Raw genomic sequence first — 20,370 nt, 5'->3', positions numbered from 1 at the left:
CTCATCCTTGCCTTTCTCTCTCTCTCTCTCTCTTTCTCTCTCTCTCTCGCTCTCTCTCTCTCTCTCTCTCTCTCTCTATCCATCCATCTATCTATCTATCTATCTATCTATCTATCTATCTATCTCCCTCTTCTATCACAAGTGTCGCCGCTTATCTCTCTTTGGAAGGTTCATCGTGTTGCAACAGCGTCAGCGACGTCTTTGAAGACTCGTCGTATCGTAGGCCTTTCAACGAGGTCGAAGCGGCGACGGAAGTGCCGCGGCAATGCCATTATCGAGAGAAAGAAACGAGTGCGCTGCCTGCACGGGAGAACGAAGAAAGCTGGATCGGTGGTTAAAAGTCGGCGTTTGATTTTCTACCAGTCTCTGCTGCTCTTTTTCTGTTTGAGCGCGTCGCCTGCTATGTCAGATCGAAGCAATTCCCCTGAAGTTGGTATTTGTAATGGTTAATTTGTAATACGAATTGTAGGTTGGTCGAGTGTATTGCTATTTAAAAAGAGAATATTATGTTTTTAAATACTATGGTGATTTGGTATTGGGAGTTGTCATTATAGCAGATTGATAATTTAGGCAATTGAGTTCTTTGAGGAGATGAGCCTCTTTTTGAAATCTGTTTACAAAGTACTGTATAGGATTATTTCTTCTTTGCAAGTATGCTATAGACGTTCCACAATTACATTTGCAAAATATTTTATAGGTGTTTCAGAATTAGTTTTGTAAAGTGATTGATAAATTTTATTCTCCATTGACCTCTTAACCTACGATTTACGTTCGAGAATTTTGGGCCGAAAACGTTCATCGTACTACGGGCTATGCCCGTAATATTTACGTTTGTCCCCATCATTCCTTCCTTGTTAATTCCTTCTTCATTTTTCTCTTACGATCAACAGGTTATATAAATCAACATTTATTTCCATTGAGATATGTATAATTTTATGTGCTAAACTAAATTGTCCGCGTAGTAGTGATATATGTATGTGAGTATGAGTGTGTGGAAGTATGTGTGTGTATGTAAAGGAATGTAAACTGTTCAGTTAACAGTCTGGTATGGAAGAAGATGAGACAAAGAAAGTGCTGAGACACTGTGAGAAATAAATCTATAACTATTTTAATATAAATTCTAAATGTAAACTTAGTGTTCCTCTACCATTATTTCGGCAATTAAGATCCAAAATTATCAACAATTTCTTCTTCATCCATCGAATTATAATCAACGAATTGCATTAGAAAATTTCACTTAAAACAAAAAGGTTAAACAATTTGCCAGATATCTACCAATTCAACATGTAGCTTGTTGGGAAATTCTAATCAACAAATTGCATTATCAGTAAAGAAGCATAAAGAGTATCGAAACAAAGTGAGACGAATCGGTGCTTTCCGAAAGACTGGTCGAAATTTATGACGACGAACGCGAATGGTCGTTTCTGTAGGGAGAAAAAAGAGTACGGGATAGGGTTTAGGGAGACGTAGCAGTTTGTCACGTCGGTAAATTTACAACTGTAATTTACACGATCGTCGAATATCCGTTTCGATCTTAACATCAGCGTAGAAGGAACGTAGATGCTTGAAACAGCCCCGAGCGTGATTGAGAACACCTTTGAGATGCGATTTAGGAAAAACAACAAAGGGAATTGAGAAAAGATAGACGATACCTGCAAAGCGTCGCACGTTCGTTCTATTTTCTTAGCTGCCTCCTCCTTCATTCAGCTTGAAACGATAACGATAAAGATTCGTCGATATTTTTCTCTGTTTCAAAAATTTTCTCTAAATTTGTCCTCATTTCACGTGACTCGTATATATTTCAATTCAGATTTACTTTAATTATCTTGCTAGTTTCAGTTCTACGTGTGTTTCTATAGATTTCTAAATTTATGTAACATTTATGAGATTCTTTTTATGTAGTCTTTATATAGTTTTTCTAGTTAGAGAATTTTTATGAAATTTGTTTCTAGATATTCTTAATAATTTCCTTAATTGAAAAATTTTCATAAGTTTTATACAAATCGGTTGCTCTTTGTAATTCCCGTTAATTGTGAAATCTGTGCGTTGCTTACGAAAGAATTTATGATTTCACAGCGAAATACTTTTAAAATCACCGACGTTAAATTAATATGGAAGTTGGAGAGCAGATAATTCCACAAAAAAATAATAGGAAAATTCCGCGATCCTGAGAAACGAATATCAAGAGTGTTTCACTGATTATACGAAATTACAGTATTTCCTTTACTTGGCCGTTTTATCGAAAAATTTCTTGATCTCGTTACCGTGAATTTTCCTTGGCAAAACGACCAACGAGAACCATTGACTTCCTTTCGTTTTACGAAGGATAGAAAAAAAATACAGGCCAGTATCAAGAATGCATAGAGGAATCTCTATCGACCAGTTATTTACAAGGGAAAAATGCGATGCTCATAGAGCCGTTTCTGTTTTATCGAAATAAAAGCTCTTAATAAAGTGCACCGACATGGCGTGGGAAAAGGTATCAACCGACTCGATAGCCTCAAAAATTTTTTATTATTACCTGACGATACGTTGTCAGAATATTCCGAATAATAATTTTTTTTCTGTCTATATAAAAATATATATAACCTTCTGAAAATACGTGAAACGTATATGGATCGTTGGTTTATTGGTTTGAATAACGTCGGAAGAAATATTGAAGGTGCGAGATCAATTTTCATCGAGAACGAAATTATTCACGTGATTCCATTTGATCGAATGAAACATAAATCGTCGCGACAGTGGTCAAACAGCTTAAGCAATTTCACGGGTTAATATCTAACGGTTGATTAATTTAGTCGAGCCGAGTTAAGCAGGGTTAGCAAAGTTCATCCACGCCGCGTCAGAATCTTGTTTAATTATTAAAAGCCTATCTCTGAGGCGAAATTTTATTTCCAAAAATGGCATTATATAGCTTTTTAAACTGATTTTCTAATATGTTAGTAACGCATTGGGTAGTCTCGTAATTAACTTACATGTTTGTTACTATTATTTGTGAATAATTAATTGCTGTAATAATTTTTGTTCTTTCCACTAAGTTTCCTTCTTTGTTTTTATAATACTTTTTTCTTGGCTACTTCTATTATTTTTGGCTTAACTTCCAGCATGATTTAAGATCTAGATTATAATATCTAAATACTTTGAATATACAAAATGAAAATATAAAATTATAAAAACTTTCTTGGTTTCAAGGAACATTCCGACAAATTCCTTAATCTGACTGAAATGATATATTGCTGTATGTAAATAAATAATAAAGAAATAAAGATAAATAAAAAATAATCTAGACTCAACGCAATCTACGAACAAAACGTACAATTAGCCGAATTTAGCCTCATCCAGAAATTTTCATAGAACTTCAACTTTCTCAAAGCTCGACCATCGAAGCGAAGCATTTAATCTTCCCGAGTAAAGGAATCTCATAGAAATCGCAAATTTCTCAAAATTCAAAAGTGAAATCGAAACTACGGAAAAGATGTGTCAGAATCTAAGCTCAAGAAAATTCGATCGTACCGCCGGAATACACGAACTTCCGAAGAGCAGAAATTTTCTAAAAATTCCACATACTGAAAACTCAAACACGGTTAAACGTACATGTATGGTAAAATGAAAGGGCACGTGTATTTACCCGAACTTGGGTGAATCGAGGGAAACAATGGCAGGGCGGCGTGGCAAAGGTACGAGGTATGCTCGTGCACGAAGGATTAATTCTCGTGATGTACAGGAAATCAGTGGAGATAGAGGGGCGAAGGGCCGGCAAGATCCCTTTGAAATCTTTCGGCGATTAATTCATTCGAAAGCGGTGCGGAACAAGGCTCACGAAACGAAGCGGCTGTAGCGGCGCGTGCAATTTTGGCACGACGATTCCGTGGCGGGCGTTTTCTATGTACACGTGTATCGTCGGGCCACAAAGCGGCCACGATCCTGCTGGTTGGTTCGTGTGAAACGCGAAATTTGTCGGTGTAATTACGGCGAGGGGAAATACGGAGACGCGTTGCGATTACGCGGCCAAATAAATCCCAGTCTGCTTACTTTCTGACGTTCTTCCTCTCTCTGTGTTTCAGATACAAGTGTACGGGTTCAACGCGGAACTATATCACAATATGAGCGAGGCGCAACACAAAAGTCAAGGCCTGGTCGCGATCTCGTTGATGGTACAGGTAAGCGAATGTAGAATATTGTAGTTTCTAGGAAATGATTAAAACGAGCAAGTTTCGCGGTGATTTGGGAGCTTAGTATGGCGGGATGTTTAGATTTATGTGTGTTTGTGTGTGAACACAGAAGTGAATTTGGAATGATATAAGTGACTATGTAAGCAATGGCGGTTTTATGAAAGAGTAGGACTTTGATATATTCGTTGTGTTTTCAATTTTTGGAATCTAGATGATCGAATCTTTGAACTTGAATATTGCCGAATACTTATCGTTATTTCGGTTTGCATGATTTGTTACTGGAGACTTTATATCGCCATTTTTTTGGCTATATGTTAACGCTTGGTATTATGAGCGTATTTACATTGCTAAATAAAGTGTGCGTTCCATCTGTTTCGCATCAATTTTGTAACAAACGTTCCACTCTGCCACCGTGGAATTACTAGATAAATGAATATGCATGAGATATATGAATGGTGTTTGAACAAAGAGAATATATACGTACGCGACAGTTATTTTGATATCAAAAAACATTTATAATTCCTTTCATTTCGAAAAAAGGTAAATAAATAAACATTGGCGAGGTTGTATAAAAAAAAAAAAATAAAAGCATTGATAAAATAGCAATGAAATAAGTACCAAAAAATATCTATGCTATCGATACTATAGAATTTTGTAGACGCTCCGATTAAGTTCATTTTAATGACGATTAATCAATCTATTAATTATAATCTATGTTAATCAATCTATATAATAATCTATTAAAAACACAAATATGAATTCCTAAATGGATCATGGTAACAAGACAAAAGGAAATGAAAAATAAGGATAGTAATCATAGAATTCTATGTCGACGAGGGGTAGTTTAGCAACCCTGGAATTTGTTCCCGAATTTGTAAACTAGGTATCGCGTGTTTACCGTATCCTTCCGATCGATATAATTTACTCCGCCGTTAAAAATGATAACTAAGAAAATTACAAGAATTACGGATTTATTATTAACGAAAACGAAGTTCCAAATATTTGTAATTTTTATTCCCAAACAAACTACCTCTACAAATTCATATTTTTCTGAACGCAAATTTAAAAAATGCTACTTAAATAGACATTTGTTTCATAGAGATTTCTTGTGTATAATATAAATAAATAAATAAAAAAATATATATATTGTACATTTTTGCAGGATCCTCTGCACTCCAAGCTTTCTAGATTCTCGAATTTTTTTCTCTGGATTTTTTTCTCGGATTTGGGCAAAATCATTTTATTATATAAAAACAGAACAAGGTGTATTTAAAAAAATCGAGATAAATAAAATAGAAAAAACGGAGGAAGGAAAATGTACGAGGAAGAGGTAGAAAGATTTTATTCGCGACGTTCTTATTGGTGAACAATTATTTCGAAGTCTCGCAGACAAACACCCGGCAGGCTTCCCGGGGCTGCGTGCCGCTTGCTCCGAGAATAAATTCCAAAGTTTCGAAGGAAACGTTCTGCTTTCGCCAGCTCGTTCCACCTCGTTCTTATACCCTCACATTTTCTCTCACGTCGACGATCGTCTACGTTCTCTCTCTTACTCTTTCACTCCTTCTAGAACCGGTGTTCCGCTAGAAGAAACTGGAAAGCCTGCGATTCTGAGGCAACAAACGCCAGGAAACAAGCGTTTATGCTTCTGATTTCTGGCACGATAGTTCAACAGAATCGGCTGCTGCCGCTTCACTCAGACTGTTTATCGAAACATCGACTCGTTTCTAGCTCGTTCTATTTCCTTTTCTGATTACCATTCCCGTTTCGCTCTTCGATGTATATCATGATTGTTAGAAATGTTTTTGCAATAAGTTTATACATTCTAATGTTATCGTTTCGAGTATTTATTGAACGAGTGCTGATCTAATGATTCATTGGGCAGAATATATCTTCTGTAAATTTTTATGTGTAATTCTACAAATTAGATCAAATTCCTGTATCTCCGCCTCAGAAATTTTCGCTTCTTTCGTTCGATCTTTGAATTAAATTTCTAAATCAAATAATTTTTCCATATTACTCATTTATAGGTAACAAGTAAGAAACCTATATTTTAACTGGAAAATTTATCAAAAAATTAGTCAATTCTTGCAATTATTGTATCATCCCGTTGGGGTTAAGATTTTGTTATTCAAACAAATGCGCACACTACCGAATCAGATTTCTGCAATTGTGTAATATTATTATTAAAAGCAAGTTCCCTCTAATTTGAAAAATTCCCATAAAATTAGTCAACGATAATAGCTAATATTTCCCTGATGAAACGATATGATCTTCAAACAAATTACAACAAAATTCAAGAAATCAAACAATTCCAAATTAAATATACATAATCATACAGCGTTACTGCTGAAAATAATTACTTGAAAAACGCTGTAGTTTGAAAAATTCTCATAATATTATTCAACTCTGGTAGTTAACATCCTCTTTGCCAACATCCATCAGCAGTCACGCACCATCAAAACCCAAAGTGGTGTTTTTCGCGTGCAAGCGTAATTTTCATCTGCCTTTAGCAGCGGTTCCCAGCCGCTAATGACACAAAAATCTACGCGGCTCGTTTCCAAATCATTACCCAAAATCAGTGGTCGTCAGCCGAGGAATTAACGACGCGAGACCAGAGGGGAGAGAAGAAAAGGCGAGAGCGTATTCTCGCGAAAAAGCGTGGTACGTCGGTTGACAGGGATTTTCCCTCGTTTTGCGCGGTCCCGCCGTTTACTTCCGGAATAAATTTTCAAAGTTCCAGCAGCCAGCCGGCCCCCATCTTCCTTTTCCCTTACCTTTCACGGTCTTTAGCGGCTGAAACGCGCGACCGTGAAACAGAGAGAACAGCAAAAAGACGACGAGGAGGGAAAAGAGTCCTTTAGGATGCATTAAGGACGCGGCGTGACGGAGGTAACCTGAATGTAAACCACTTATTTGGAAAGTTTACAATATTTTAAAAAGACCATAATATTATAGAGACGAGGTACCTGATTTTTCACTCTTACGTATTTCTTATATGTCCATGGTTTTAGGGAGATATCGTGTTTCTTCAGAGATCTTTAAAATTTGTTGGAAAGGTAAAAAAGTAAAAAGATAAAAAGAGATTGAGAATTTATGTGGCGTGAATGAGTTTATACGTTGGTTGGAATTTTCTATGTGTAAAAGTAGTAGATGCTTCTCTTTCATAGATTTCATCATACCTTCTTATATCATTTTTTCATAACACGTTACACAATTTTACTTGCTTATACATTGTTTCATTTATTATTCTTTTTTACTGAATGTAATTTATCAAACTTCAAACTTATTCAATCTATCTCAGTTTGAATCAAGCTTGAATTAGGACTGAGTTAGGTTTGAGACAGATTTGAATCCGATTTGAGTTAGATTCGAGGTAGTTTTTAATTAATTTTTAATCAGAATTAAAATAGATTTCAGTTAGATTTGGATTACGTTTAAATTACGAACTTGGTCGAGTCTTAAACAAATTTAAAGTATATTTGAATGAAATTTGGATTGGATCTACGTTAATAACTCACACGTGCACCAATTCACACTGTTCAGATCACGATAATTTCCTTGATAACATAGTCACGGCAACGACGAAAATATTTTAGAACCATCCCCAAAGCGGCTGCCGTGTCGCGGGCCAATCTTTAACAGGTGCTCGATCTCTCGACAGGGTACGGTGGTAGCTCGTAAAAGTGTGTCGTGGCAGAGGGGCGTCGTGTTGACGGGTGTAATTCAAACGGATTATACCCTGGGGGTGTCTGAGGGATAAGATCCAAATGAGTCGGTGGCAGCATTCCCTGTCAACGCTTGAACAATCCGAAGGGTCTAAATGAGCTCCCGGATATTTTCACTCGCGCGTTGCTACCCCATTCCACGTGTACCTTTCGTGGGACACTCGTGTCACCCGTTTTCACCGGGATGGATTTATCGACTGGAATTTTAGTCGTTTGTTCTGGATCCTTGATGCTTGGTGGGAATTACGACACTGGGTTTTAATGAATCCGGGGCGAGGTGAAATTATTGGACAATGTTTGCGTTGATTGAAAGCGACGTAGGAGGGGGTTGATAATGGAAACGATGTGGTTCCCTTTTCTACATTTTCTGCTGGATTTACTTATACGATTTTTTCGTTTGCTTTCTAAAGTTTTGTAGACAGATTTTTCTTCCTTCTTGAGAGCAACAAATATTATTCATTAGAAACTCTTTTCTGCTTGAGAATAGAAAGCGAGGAGAAATTAAAGGAATATTTATTTCGTAGAAATATCGTATTTATTTACGTACGTTCGGTTTCAGCAATAAAGACATTCATAACAAATTTAATGCTGTAAAACTATACGGAATACGCGAAGATATAGAAAATATTGAAAGTAAAGTGGCCGTTTAATGTTTAATTTCCGTATTTACGTTTGTATGAAAATACTTAGTAATTATACATCGTACTAATTTAATCGTAAATCTCTGATTTAATTGAAATTTGATTTTACTGTCTTATAATTGGTAATTCTTACTGCATAATAGTATCTCACTGTATCATTAATTACTAAATACTTTATACACTTTTGAAGTAACTCTAATATGTATTTTACCAAGGAAAATAAATATTATCGTTCCCTTATTAAACCGCGTAACAAGAAGTGCAAAGCGAACGTAATAATCGCACGTTATATTATTAGACCGAACGACCCGTATAACGCAGTAACGTAACCATTGAATTTGCTTTATTACAGCGAGCTGAAAATTTTATTATCAGTTAATAAGTTATCGAGCTCGGAAGCTAATAATCCAGCTTGCCTCTATTTTGTCTGCCGGATGAAGACGCGATAATTATGCCGGATATTGTCAGAATATATACTTGAGATTCGCTTCCTCCTCGGTATACTTATGTATTCGAAAGAATGTTTAATAATATCTTTCTTTAGTCATGTTTCGTTACAATGCTAATGAAATTTCCAAACTTTTTATATAATACATAAGATACCAACATAAAAGTTTTCCATGGTGAATGTTCAAATAGTTTCGTAAGCCAATGCATAGAACAATACACTGTAATATCAGTGCATATTGTATTATAGTTTTATATAGCATTTTCGCATAAATCGTTTAAAGTAGCACTTCGTGGATTATAAAAACGAGAAACTGAAAATTTCGAGGAAATATGAAATGAAATTATCATTTCGTATCTGATCTACGTAAAAGTACCGTACTTTTCTTATCGAACAGACACTTTGATTGGCAAAATGAACCTTAAACAAACCTTTATGAATCTCTATACTTATCTATATCGACCCTCTTTCCAAGAAAATCAAAAAATTCAATTTTCAAATTCAATTTTTCGAACCGTACCAAACCCAAATCATTACCTACCATCTCTCTGACATTAACACCACCCTCATCCACATAGTGACGCCACCTTGAATAACGAATACCCCGTAAAACGCCATGAATTTCTGAGCGTTGTCAGCGCGGCAACAATGATACTCGTAAAGTCACGATGGCCTCGAACTTCCCGGTAACGAGACACTTAAGTCGAAACGAAGATAAGGATGGGCTGTGAACGAAGATAAATAGAGACGGAGAAAAGAGTACGGGGAAAAGCTATGACGCGTATGATCGGTAGACTAGGGCCCTGTCCCATCACCAGGGGAAACGACGAAACTCTTGATCCAGCCTCGATGGCCAGATGAACTTTTATTATTTATCTCTTACTTTAGAGAGTTGCCGGTCGGTTTTAGCCGGTTTAGCTTTTATGGTTACGTTTAATAGCCGGCCAGTGTGGGAGTTTCGAAACGACTGTTCGCCTTTGCCTCTTTATGCGCTGCACTTAGCAGCGTCGAGCCTCCCATTTCATGGGAAATCGATGGAAAACGTATTAGGACATTAGGACATAGAATGGACGAGGTGTGTTGCAAGCAAGGCAAGATACATGGTTATTGTGCATATCTTCGCGACGTTAATACAGGATTATTCATAGTCGATGCTAAAAATGAAATCTGTTCTTCGCATGTTTTAGATCGGCGAGACGCTGCACCCAGAGCTTCAGATCATAACGAGCGTGTTCAACAAAGTTAAGTACCGCGGTAAGTAAATTTGTTCTCTGTTGGATCAGTGTATAGGGATTGCGAGTTTCGGAAAGATTTTGGTGGAAACTGTATAGGATATAATGATAATTTAACATAATGCAAATAAGCTGAATATTTTCAAATCTACGAGACCGTAACGGTGGTACTAATGGTATAATCAAATCGATTAATTTGTAATTCATAGAAATGTTATAAATTTACATATGTCAGTCTACGTCATATACGTATATGAGGAATTTGAGTATTTTGACAATTTTTGTATAGTATATGGATAAAAGATTGATTTATTCTTTCATAAATCTTTCTTGTTTCTTTTTTATTTATTGTGAATAGGCTGTTTTCAAAATGTTAGGTATCGTCTAATTATTAATTCAGTAACCGTAGAATTTTACATCGAATGAATTTTGTTTAATCGTGAATGAAATAAATTCGGAGTTTTGAATAATGCAAACTAGTATTCAAAACGTAAACAATACGAATCCTACCTAACCCAGAAAAGTACGTTTGATCGGTTTACGAAGCAGAAATTTCTAGAACATAGAACGTAAATTCATGAGGTTTGCAGACCATGATCTATTGTAATTTCACGTATAATGCGAGCGCCTTTCGTCTCTGCCGCTAGCGTACACTATCAATACGCATTTACGCACTAATACTGCCTCAGACTATCTGATGGTGTTATAGGCTTTCAACTCGCTAGCAAGCTCCGCTACCGTTTGCTTTTGCGATGGGATATTAATAGTTTCGTTCGTGCCGCGCCGTATAATGATCACGATTTATCCCCTGTTACTTCACCATCCTATTAGGAATTTCCGACCTCTCACATTTGCCGAATTTCTAAAGCTTGCAATCTCATTAACAGTAAGAACTTTAATGTTTAAACCTTATCCTTACATTTATTTCAAGTTTCTAAATTCTACATCGATATTTTACCTTTGAATTCTTGACAATTTATGAGTCATTTACCTGAGAAATCGGCGGATAACATTTCCTTGTTGCTGAAGATGTTTCAGCTAAGGTATAGTGAAAATCCTACATATAAAATCTGTCTTACTTTTGAATTCTACTAAACGTTAATTTTATGAATAGAACTTTACGTTCTCGCTAAAAAAAAAAGTGAATTGCCCTATTTCTGAATATTTCTATAGAATTCTGTGGACTTGAGCACACTATCCGTGTGATAAAATAACTATTGCAGCAATTATGAGTGAAAAGGACAAACAATGACATTATTAAAAACTATATAAGTACCCTTTTAACTGTATAGAAAATTCTTTCAAGAAAATATTTCATATCTCAGCCTATTCTAAACCGATTCATTGCCACACATTTCCTCGTGAAACACTTTCCGACATTTCCAAGCTTCTTCCGCTGAATGAACTCCCTTTACAAAAATCCGGCTCTATCTTTTCTCGCTCGCTCACCACGTCATTCGGATAACTTGGTTGTATACGATGGATGTATGTATTGGATGTATATCTGTAACCTGAATAAACATCGCTAATTCTGTCTCGTACGACCATTCGAAAGTCAAAAAACGCTCATTCGTGTCATCCACTATCTTGATGAAATACACATAACAGCGATTCATCGTTGCGTGTCCGTGTCTTTCATTCGCGACTGCAATTAGTGGACCGTCAAAAGGTGTCGCGTAAGGCACGTGGAAGAGCCACGGATGAAACCCAGGACCCCGGGTTCTGGTTTGAAAGCGGAAACGAAACGGAGAGTAGCTTGGTAGACCGAGGGGGTGAGGTAAAGAGAACGCGCGACGATGAATGCGCGGTTCACGCACCAAATACCACCGTGGACCGCTTCAGCGAGCCGCGGTGGAAAGTTGGCCGCGCACTCTGTCGCTGGGATAACCCCGGATAATAAATAAAATGGTGCCAGGAAAGGGAGTGTGCCGACGCTCCAGGCTACGTAGGGGTGGCGCGGGACTCGCTGACTCGAGAGGGTGAAAAGTCGAGGGACGGAAAAAAGGAGAGAGAGAAGGGGGGATGGAAAATGACTCTCTTAAGGTAACGAGTCACTTCACCGCGGCAGATATCCAGGTTTCTCGAAAGGGCGACTTTATCTCGTCGTGAGAGTCGATATTGTGGGGTTGTTCGTGGCTTGAATGAGAGGAAGAATTGAAGGGTAACGGGCTACGATTAGACATTTAAAGCGTGGGGTACGTTTTCGAGATTATTGACGATGATGAGATGAATGGCGTTTTTTGAGAGTTTTATGAGAGGATGGAGATATATGATTATGGTTTTGGAATGGGGTTAGATGGAATAAAATAGAGGTTAGATTTGGGGGTTGTTTATTTGGTAAGTTTTGGGAGATCCTTTTTCTTCCGGATGATTTCTTGTTTTCTGGCGAGTATCTCTTAACACTTTCATTCACGAATTATTTAATGTCAATGATTATTATTTGTATTTAGGAAGAAATCGAAAATAACTTCGCAAGATCAGATAACGCTGTTAGAAGGATTTTATCTGTGAAAAGTAATCGACGTTATATTATAAAAGATCCTATATAACTCGTCTCTTTATATCTTGTCAATCGATGCAAGAGGTTTCTCCTTTCGGACATCGATCAACAAAAATCATCAGCTTATCCAGAATTACCTTCTCAATCGGCAATCGATAAAAGCACGGAATGAAACAGCCAATAAAAGAGTCTATAATCAAGAACAATAACAAGAAACCTCATATAAGGACCAAGCTTATAACGTCGTAAAAGAGTGTAGTCTGTATAAAAAGGCACGTCACAGGAATTTCTCAAAAAAATATACGAACGGAAGTAAACGGGAGAAGGTTTAAACCCGAAGAATGAATTCGATGGAGCGACGAGATGCGTCGATGTTCCCAAAGGGTGATCCCTCCACGGTAAGGGTACTCGACGTTAAACGATTCGTCGATGGAAGCTCGGTTGCGCAGCTTTTTACGCGGTGGACACGATCTACACGACAACCGGTCGATTTACAACGAGGGACAACGATGCTCAGCGTCCAGCTAGCTTGTGTGTGCATAAATTCCTCTATACACCGTGGCGTCATATTCTAGTGTGCGCCACGTGTACGTGTGCCGTTGTGTGTGTATTTTAATCAATACCCTGTTGACACCGCGACCACGGCACATAAATCATGAGACAATGGAGAAATGCCGTGGGGGGTGGACCAACAGGGGTGGATCTAAGTATTCCATTGTCGTGTACCGTCGGCTCCTGTACCGTCGATGTGTGCATGTACGCCATCCGCGATAACAATGGGGACCCACGAACGCGCGCACGCCATCGTTCCTCGAAAAGTTTCCAGGTATTTATTGCGAAATTTCGCGAGAAAGCAAGATTGTATCGCACCACTTGACTTCCGGCCGAACAACCGGTCGTCGACAGCCTGCCTTACGGCTCAGCCATGATTCTGCAGAACGTACCGCTATTTTGGAGATTCTAACGAGACGAAGGGCTGAGTTTTGGGATGGTTGGTTACAATGTTATAGATATTGGAGTAATGGGCTTGAGAAATTTACAGATGGGAGGGTATAGATAAATTTTGTGTAATAAGTTATACATATTTTGTCGGACTTATGCTAATAATTTCCAAAGATAATTGAATTTTTTGTTTATATGCCTTTAGATTCTAAAGAGAAATGAATGTGGTAGGATGGATAATACATTTTATATAGCATTGTAAATTAGATTTATTTTGTTGGACTTTTGCTAATAATTTCCGAAGATAATTGAATTTTTTGTTTATATGCCTTTAGATTCTAAAGAGAAATGAACGTTGTAGGATGGATAATACATTTTATATAACATTGTAAATTAGATCTATTTTATTGGAATTTTTCGTGATACTTTAGTGTATCAATTTAATTTAGGCAGATAATTAAATTTTGTTTAAATTGTTTATTTATTTTTCTTGATGCAAAGAAGATTGCGAGATAGTATCTACAATAAACGTTTGATTTGTTTTCTTAAGCGATACCAAGTACACTGCTTGCGAACGAAACGACTATAGCAAAATTTAATCAATGCTCGTAAATGGAAGAGGAACAGAACCCAGGGCCACGATCTAATCCCATTACCTGCCATTTTATTCTATCGTTTCGACGCAATGGAAATGACAAATGAAAACTTTACAGCTTACCTAAATGAAATTAACGATACCATTTGACGATACTTAAGCAAAATTAAGAAAATATTTTGCTGATGATGGATTACCAGGAATATTCGTAATTGTAATTTTTCATCATTGTCGAGAGACTGTGTCATGCGCACATGATGCACACGCTCGCGGTTTGCGAATCTAATGTAAGCGTTCCCCGTGTATCGCCCAACGCATCGTAAATATCGTTAATATTTATGAATCAGTTTAATTCAAACGTGTTGTGTACGTATGCGAAATTCTATGCGCGGGAAACGCATGACCCGGTTCGATTGGTTCATCAGAATCAGTTGTTAACTCTTGTAACGCGATCATGTGCGTTTATCGATGTCGAGCATGTAGAATATGGTGGAAATTAGAGTCTTATACGAGTCATTGCATAATACATGTTGCGAAATAAAATTATGTTTAACGTTCGAGAAGTTTCGAATTTTTGAGAAATTTCTTATTTTGAACAGTTTTGAGTATATTCGACTATTATGTTCGAATTTTATGAAATTTAGAACTTTTGGAAAATTTGGTAAAAATTAGTTGATAAGTGTATTCTTTACAATCGAGGTTCGTATGTAAACGTGTGCGACGAAAGTGAAGTAAAAGAATAGTAGAAGAAAAATTTAATTGTGAAAGTTGAAAAAGAAATTTAATTAAACGCCAGCTTAAATTTTAATTACATCAAGAATTTGTATAATATATGATTCTAGTTTAGCCCTCATGTGAAAACCTATCGAATCACATTATAGATTTAGTGTATAGATGTAGATGTAGTAATAACGCTACATGTTGTTCTGTTATCACTTGATAATTTATATGCACATTTAATTATTGATTATCAAAACTAATTGAATTTAGTTTACACGAACACGAATGGAAGTCAATATGCAGAACGCAATGGTTCAAAAGTGTAGAAACAAATTGAGAATTACGAAAAGAGCACGCGTAATTGATAAACTCTGTGTTACTCGTTGCTAGATGTTTCGCGGTATTAAAAAGAAAAGACTGAAGAAAAGCGATTTATTATGCAATATGAAGAAGAGCCATCGATCTTTAGAACTAGATCCTTTACACCGCAGAACTTTTCAAAACTCAAATATAAGATCACAATGTTCAAACTACTCGAGAAAAGAAATTTCTTAAGAACTGCAAACTCCTCAAAACTCAGACATAAAGCCAACTCACTTTCAATCCTTCTCAGAGGTATTAACGAACTAACAATTTTGTCTCTAGCATCTGTATGTCTATAACTTTTCCAGAAACAAAAATAGGGATGATAAAGTTGCTATTTTGACAGATTCGCTAGTTCCTAGTGCGAAAGAAAATACTGCATGTATTCGTGAAACGGAAGCTTCGAATAACAGAATGGGGTTGATGGCGAATCGGAGCATCTTATACGTTGCAAGAAGGCCGGCTACATCTTCCGTTGTCTTTCATCGTAAACGGCCCCGGTAATATATGGAAACAATAAAACACAGAGAGACGAAATAAGACAAGAACGGGCAACTTTCCTGAATATGAATATAGCTACGTGTCTATGCAGGGCATTTTCCAAAGTGAGATGAAAAATGCGACGCATTACTCGCCGACGCAGCGAGCAAATATAAAATTCTTTATAGCTTCCTGCTTCGTTCGCGTGCCAACGATGAATCCACTGCATCGTAATGTAAGCATTTATATTAACTTCCATCTACTCGTGATATACGGAATGACACACGGAACGAAAAATACTTGCCGTTACGATTTTTCCAATTTCGATGTTACCAATGAAATTGAAGAGAACGACGTTCGTATAGTACGACAGAAACGCGAGACACGACGAGGAAATATATGTAGAATAAGCGTATCGATGCTTACATTGGAGTAAATTCACCTTAATTGGAGATTTTGTAGAATAAATTGAGAATATTTTCTGATTAATCGTATTAATAATAGGTCTCACATTTTACCAATTGTGTTCATCGTGGTTTATGAATTTTGTTCAGTTAAATCCTTGGCTTATTGATATTTATCAACTACTGCTTTAAAAATACCGTCTGACGTATTCAGAATACTAATATTTTTTCATAAGATACCAATTTACTTTTATTATTGTAAAAGATTATCTTTCAAGTTATGGAGAAAGATATTGGAAGAGAATAAAGTCACTGTAAAATATAACGTTGTTTAACGTGACTATAAAAACAAATAGATAACACATTTAAGGGTTGGTGTCATTCTGAATATCGGATTTCTTAAAATCGCCTTATCACATATCCGTATAATCGTCTTAAAATTCTTACTAGGCATTTTTTCTATTTGTTACGATAAAGATATAAATTTGCATAAACATCCACAGTCCGCTTATTACTTTAACCTTTGAATGGCTTATTTAAAATTACAATCTAACGTTTATAAAAATTAAGCGGCATTCTGCGCTTTTCTGAATATCATCCATCTGAAAATTTGTCAATTACTCGTAAGACGAATCCATCTAAATTACTGTGCCGGCAAATTACAACCGCCCATGTTCATTATATCTACGTGTATATAATACGTATGAATCTCTTGTAATGGCTGACAGATACCACGAGAAACAATACAGAAAACACGATCGTGCAGTAGACCGTACGATATTCGAAGCAACCAGAAGGATTTGAACCAGAAAAATCCGTACGCTGTCTTTCCAAGCCACTTTACGTTGAAAAGGTCCATGCTCTATTATCTTCGAACGCGGCTCGAGGGATGCCATGTGCAGCATGCATGCATCGCGTATTTCCACTTTGTTTCGCCTAACTAATGGCGAGCTTTCGTCGCGACCTTTTCATCCCACGATATCTTACCCGCGTCCTCTGAGAATCGTCACACGTTCTTCCGTATGAGAACAACCAACGAATAAATAAAACGTTATGTCGATTCAACTGCTATTAAGATTGTTTTTTTCTGTATCAATTTCAATTTTTTGTAAAATTAGATATCCGAGATAAGTTTTAAATAATCTTTAATTGTGTTCTGAATTATTTATTGTTAGTAATTTAGTTGAAATTCACATTTAATATTTTCCGGAATATTGTCATTTATTAACTTAGCTATTTAATTTGACTAATTTTATTCATCGACGAATTGTGTCATTTATTAATTATTAATTTAATAATTCTCGTTATTAATAAATGGTAATATAATGTTAGAAAATGGAAGCGATTATACAAGAATGTGAGATATTTCTATCAAAAAAATTTCTTGCTTCGTTCTTGCTTATTTTGTCGACGAAACTTTCCTCAGTCGATGAAAATATTTTCCACGGCTAGGGAAGACAAAAAGGAGGATTTACCAGGGTGACGGATCGCTCTCGTGAACAATTCTTTTTTTTTCGACAGTTCGTTCAGGCTGTAAGAACCGGCAAAATGGTAGCGACTTCAAGGACCGAATTTTCGGCAGGTTTTTGATGGATTAAGGGAGGTTTGACACCCGCTTCACTGTGTCGATCAAAAAGTTACCTTGAAGATTGAGGAAATTAATGAACACGTCAGAAAATTAGTAAAGATGGAGCTCGTTATACGAAACAAATCTTTTGGTTCACACAATTATGAAGATACTTCTTTAATACCTGATACTTGTCTGAGACAAAGAATAGCGAAAATAATTCCGCCGAACATAAATTTTGAATTAATATGAAAGATGAGAGGCAAGAATTATTTTTAAAAAGGCAAAGATAAACATATTTTGTGCGAAATTGAGAAATCTTCAGAAAATAAAGCTGATAATTTGGCTTCTGAGTGGCTCAATTATTCTACAAGTCCAACAAATATTATCTTTTCTTAAGAAACATCGCGATTTCTATAAGACAACAGTAAAGATCGTCTTACAAACAAATCTAAAATTAAGGCACAGGACCTTAATATCAGGAATATTTGCCATGCATGTGAATATGTATGTGTTATAAACATCATCCATCAAATATATTCGATCGGTATCTAGCCGGGGGCAGTTTGACGCGTAGCATCCTTCTATGTTGGATGACGGCATTTCTGAAAGCATAGAGCGGTCATTGTTGATAGCCAGGACAACGAAAGGGGCGCGGTTGGTCCGTTTGCACGGCTTTGTTCTAGTACAGAGGGTCGCGTACAAGAAACTGATCCGCGCGTGCAAGCTGTTGGCTGGAAATTAGCACGATTGCAATACGTGCTGGCAGCTAAGGGCTTTACCTTTGTGCTCGAATTGAGGAATTTCGTGACGCTTTGTAACTCGGATTTTTCACTGATTTTCTTGCTTTTATCGTAATACGAATATATAGCTGTTGATATGTAAATAAACCGCAACAGTTAATGTTATCGTTTGCAACTAATATAATCGGTCACGTGCCTGTATTACCAATAAATCAAATAATTTAAAAAACGTGTTTAGGCGCGAGAAAGCCGTATGGTATCGAAATACACCCTGTATTATAAATTAAGAGTCTTCGAAAGTATTGGCAGATATCGAGATGCTCCAAGAAATGGTAAAAACGTAAATTACAAATTCTCCCATACAAACTTTCGGACAACTTGAAAAATTCGTAATATAAAATATATAATATAAAGAAAAATACAAATACAAAAATTCGCAATTGATTTAATCCGATCATAGTAACTGCGGGCAATTCACCTGATTTACCATTTTCCATTTTTAATTTTGCCATTTCTATCACTCGTACTAATAATCCGAAAAAAGTATTGTACCCATGCAATAACACTTTACTCTTCAAACTCTTTATCGACGATACCAAATACCTATCAATGCACACACCAGAACGCAAACACAATTATCTAATTAAATCATTCAACCACAACGCGGCGAACACACAAAAACCAATGTCCATCAAACGGGACAAAAGAATGATTCGAACCTCGGTTAAGCAAACAACAGTGAGCTCCGGTTTCCGCGTGGCAGACATCCAGGAAGCCGTGGGAAGGAGCGCAGGCCGGCGCATAAATTTGAAAACGATTTTGAATACGCGATTTGACGGCATGGTCCCGCGAGAGCTCGCGTGCGCGCACGAACAAGCGATGCCGGGTAATGAACACAGTGAACGTACCATGAATCATTGGGAACGCTTGTGCGCAACGCGGATGAAAGAACGGAAATTTCATTCTTTCCACGGATTCTGGCCTTGACACGGTAAAATTCCTTGACAGCCGGCGCGAATGCTCCCGGGAAACCGACGTGCATATTTTAAAAGACAGACGGAAAGGGGAATGTGATGCCACCCTTTCGGTGTAATCCGTTGTTCCAGCCTCGTTCCTGACTTTTCTCTTTTGGCATGCCACGCGATAAAGCCATTTTTCCCCCGCGAAAGCGATCCGACGTGTTCTGCTTTTAGGTCAAACAACTCGAAGCGAAATAATAGCACCCCTCGGTTAATTAGGGTGAGAGCTAAACGATTGGACGTTTACTGGCCCCTTTTTCTTTCTTTTTTTTCGTACGATTACAAGTTTTAATACGAGCAGTAACGATTGTGACGTTTTACAAAATTGCTTATTGGTCAAAATAGTCGTGTTTCGAAGAATGAGTCGGGAAATAAGAAATTTTGTGTGAGCTATTCTTTGCTAACTTTAAGTTGTAGTAATGATTTAAATGACACAAAGATATAGTAATTAATGAATTGGGAATTTTGGTGCAAATTCATATTTTTATGAAAGTAATATAAAAGTGGCATCTAAGCAGAAATCTGTTTCAACGATTGGATATTTTAACAGCTACTGTATTTTCGATATTTTCGATATTCTCGTGTAATATGTACATTCTGTGCATCGTTCTCATTTGTTATTAAATACCGATGGAACTGGGTGTCACATTACACACGGAGCAACTTACATACTTTTGGAAATCTTGCCTGGATTCCTCTTTAATCTCTGTTCTTTGCTTTTCTCATCAAAGATTCGGAAGGATTTGTACATCAGACCCATTGTTTCTGATTTCAAGTTATGGAACAACAGAGCAAGTCTATAGGTCGGGCTTTTATGCA

The 20,370-nt window shown here is 36.8% G+C and overlaps 1 protein-coding gene across 3 annotated transcripts in view; it reads left to right on the top strand.

Moving 5' to 3' along the window:
• LOC126917620 (carbonic anhydrase-related protein 10) overlaps nt 1-20,370 on the top strand; it is a 228,340-nt gene that overhangs the window by 197,263 nt on the left and 10,707 nt on the right. For all 3 annotated transcript variants that reach the window (XM_050724695.1, XM_050724696.1, XM_050724697.1), the window contains exons 5-6: nt 4,065-4,160; nt 10,174-10,240. In XM_050724695.1, coding sequence (XP_050580652.1) covers nt 4,065-4,160; nt 10,174-10,240 — 163 coding nt within the window. The remainder of the gene's footprint in view (nt 1-4,064; nt 4,161-10,173; nt 10,241-20,370) is intronic.

This window comes from Bombus affinis, chromosome 6 (assembly GCF_024516045.1).
Source record: "Bombus affinis isolate iyBomAffi1 chromosome 6, iyBomAffi1.2, whole genome shotgun sequence".
Taxonomy (NCBI): domain Eukaryota; kingdom Metazoa; phylum Arthropoda; class Insecta; order Hymenoptera; family Apidae; genus Bombus; species Bombus affinis.
This window is presented reverse-complemented; position numbering and strand designations above follow the sequence as displayed.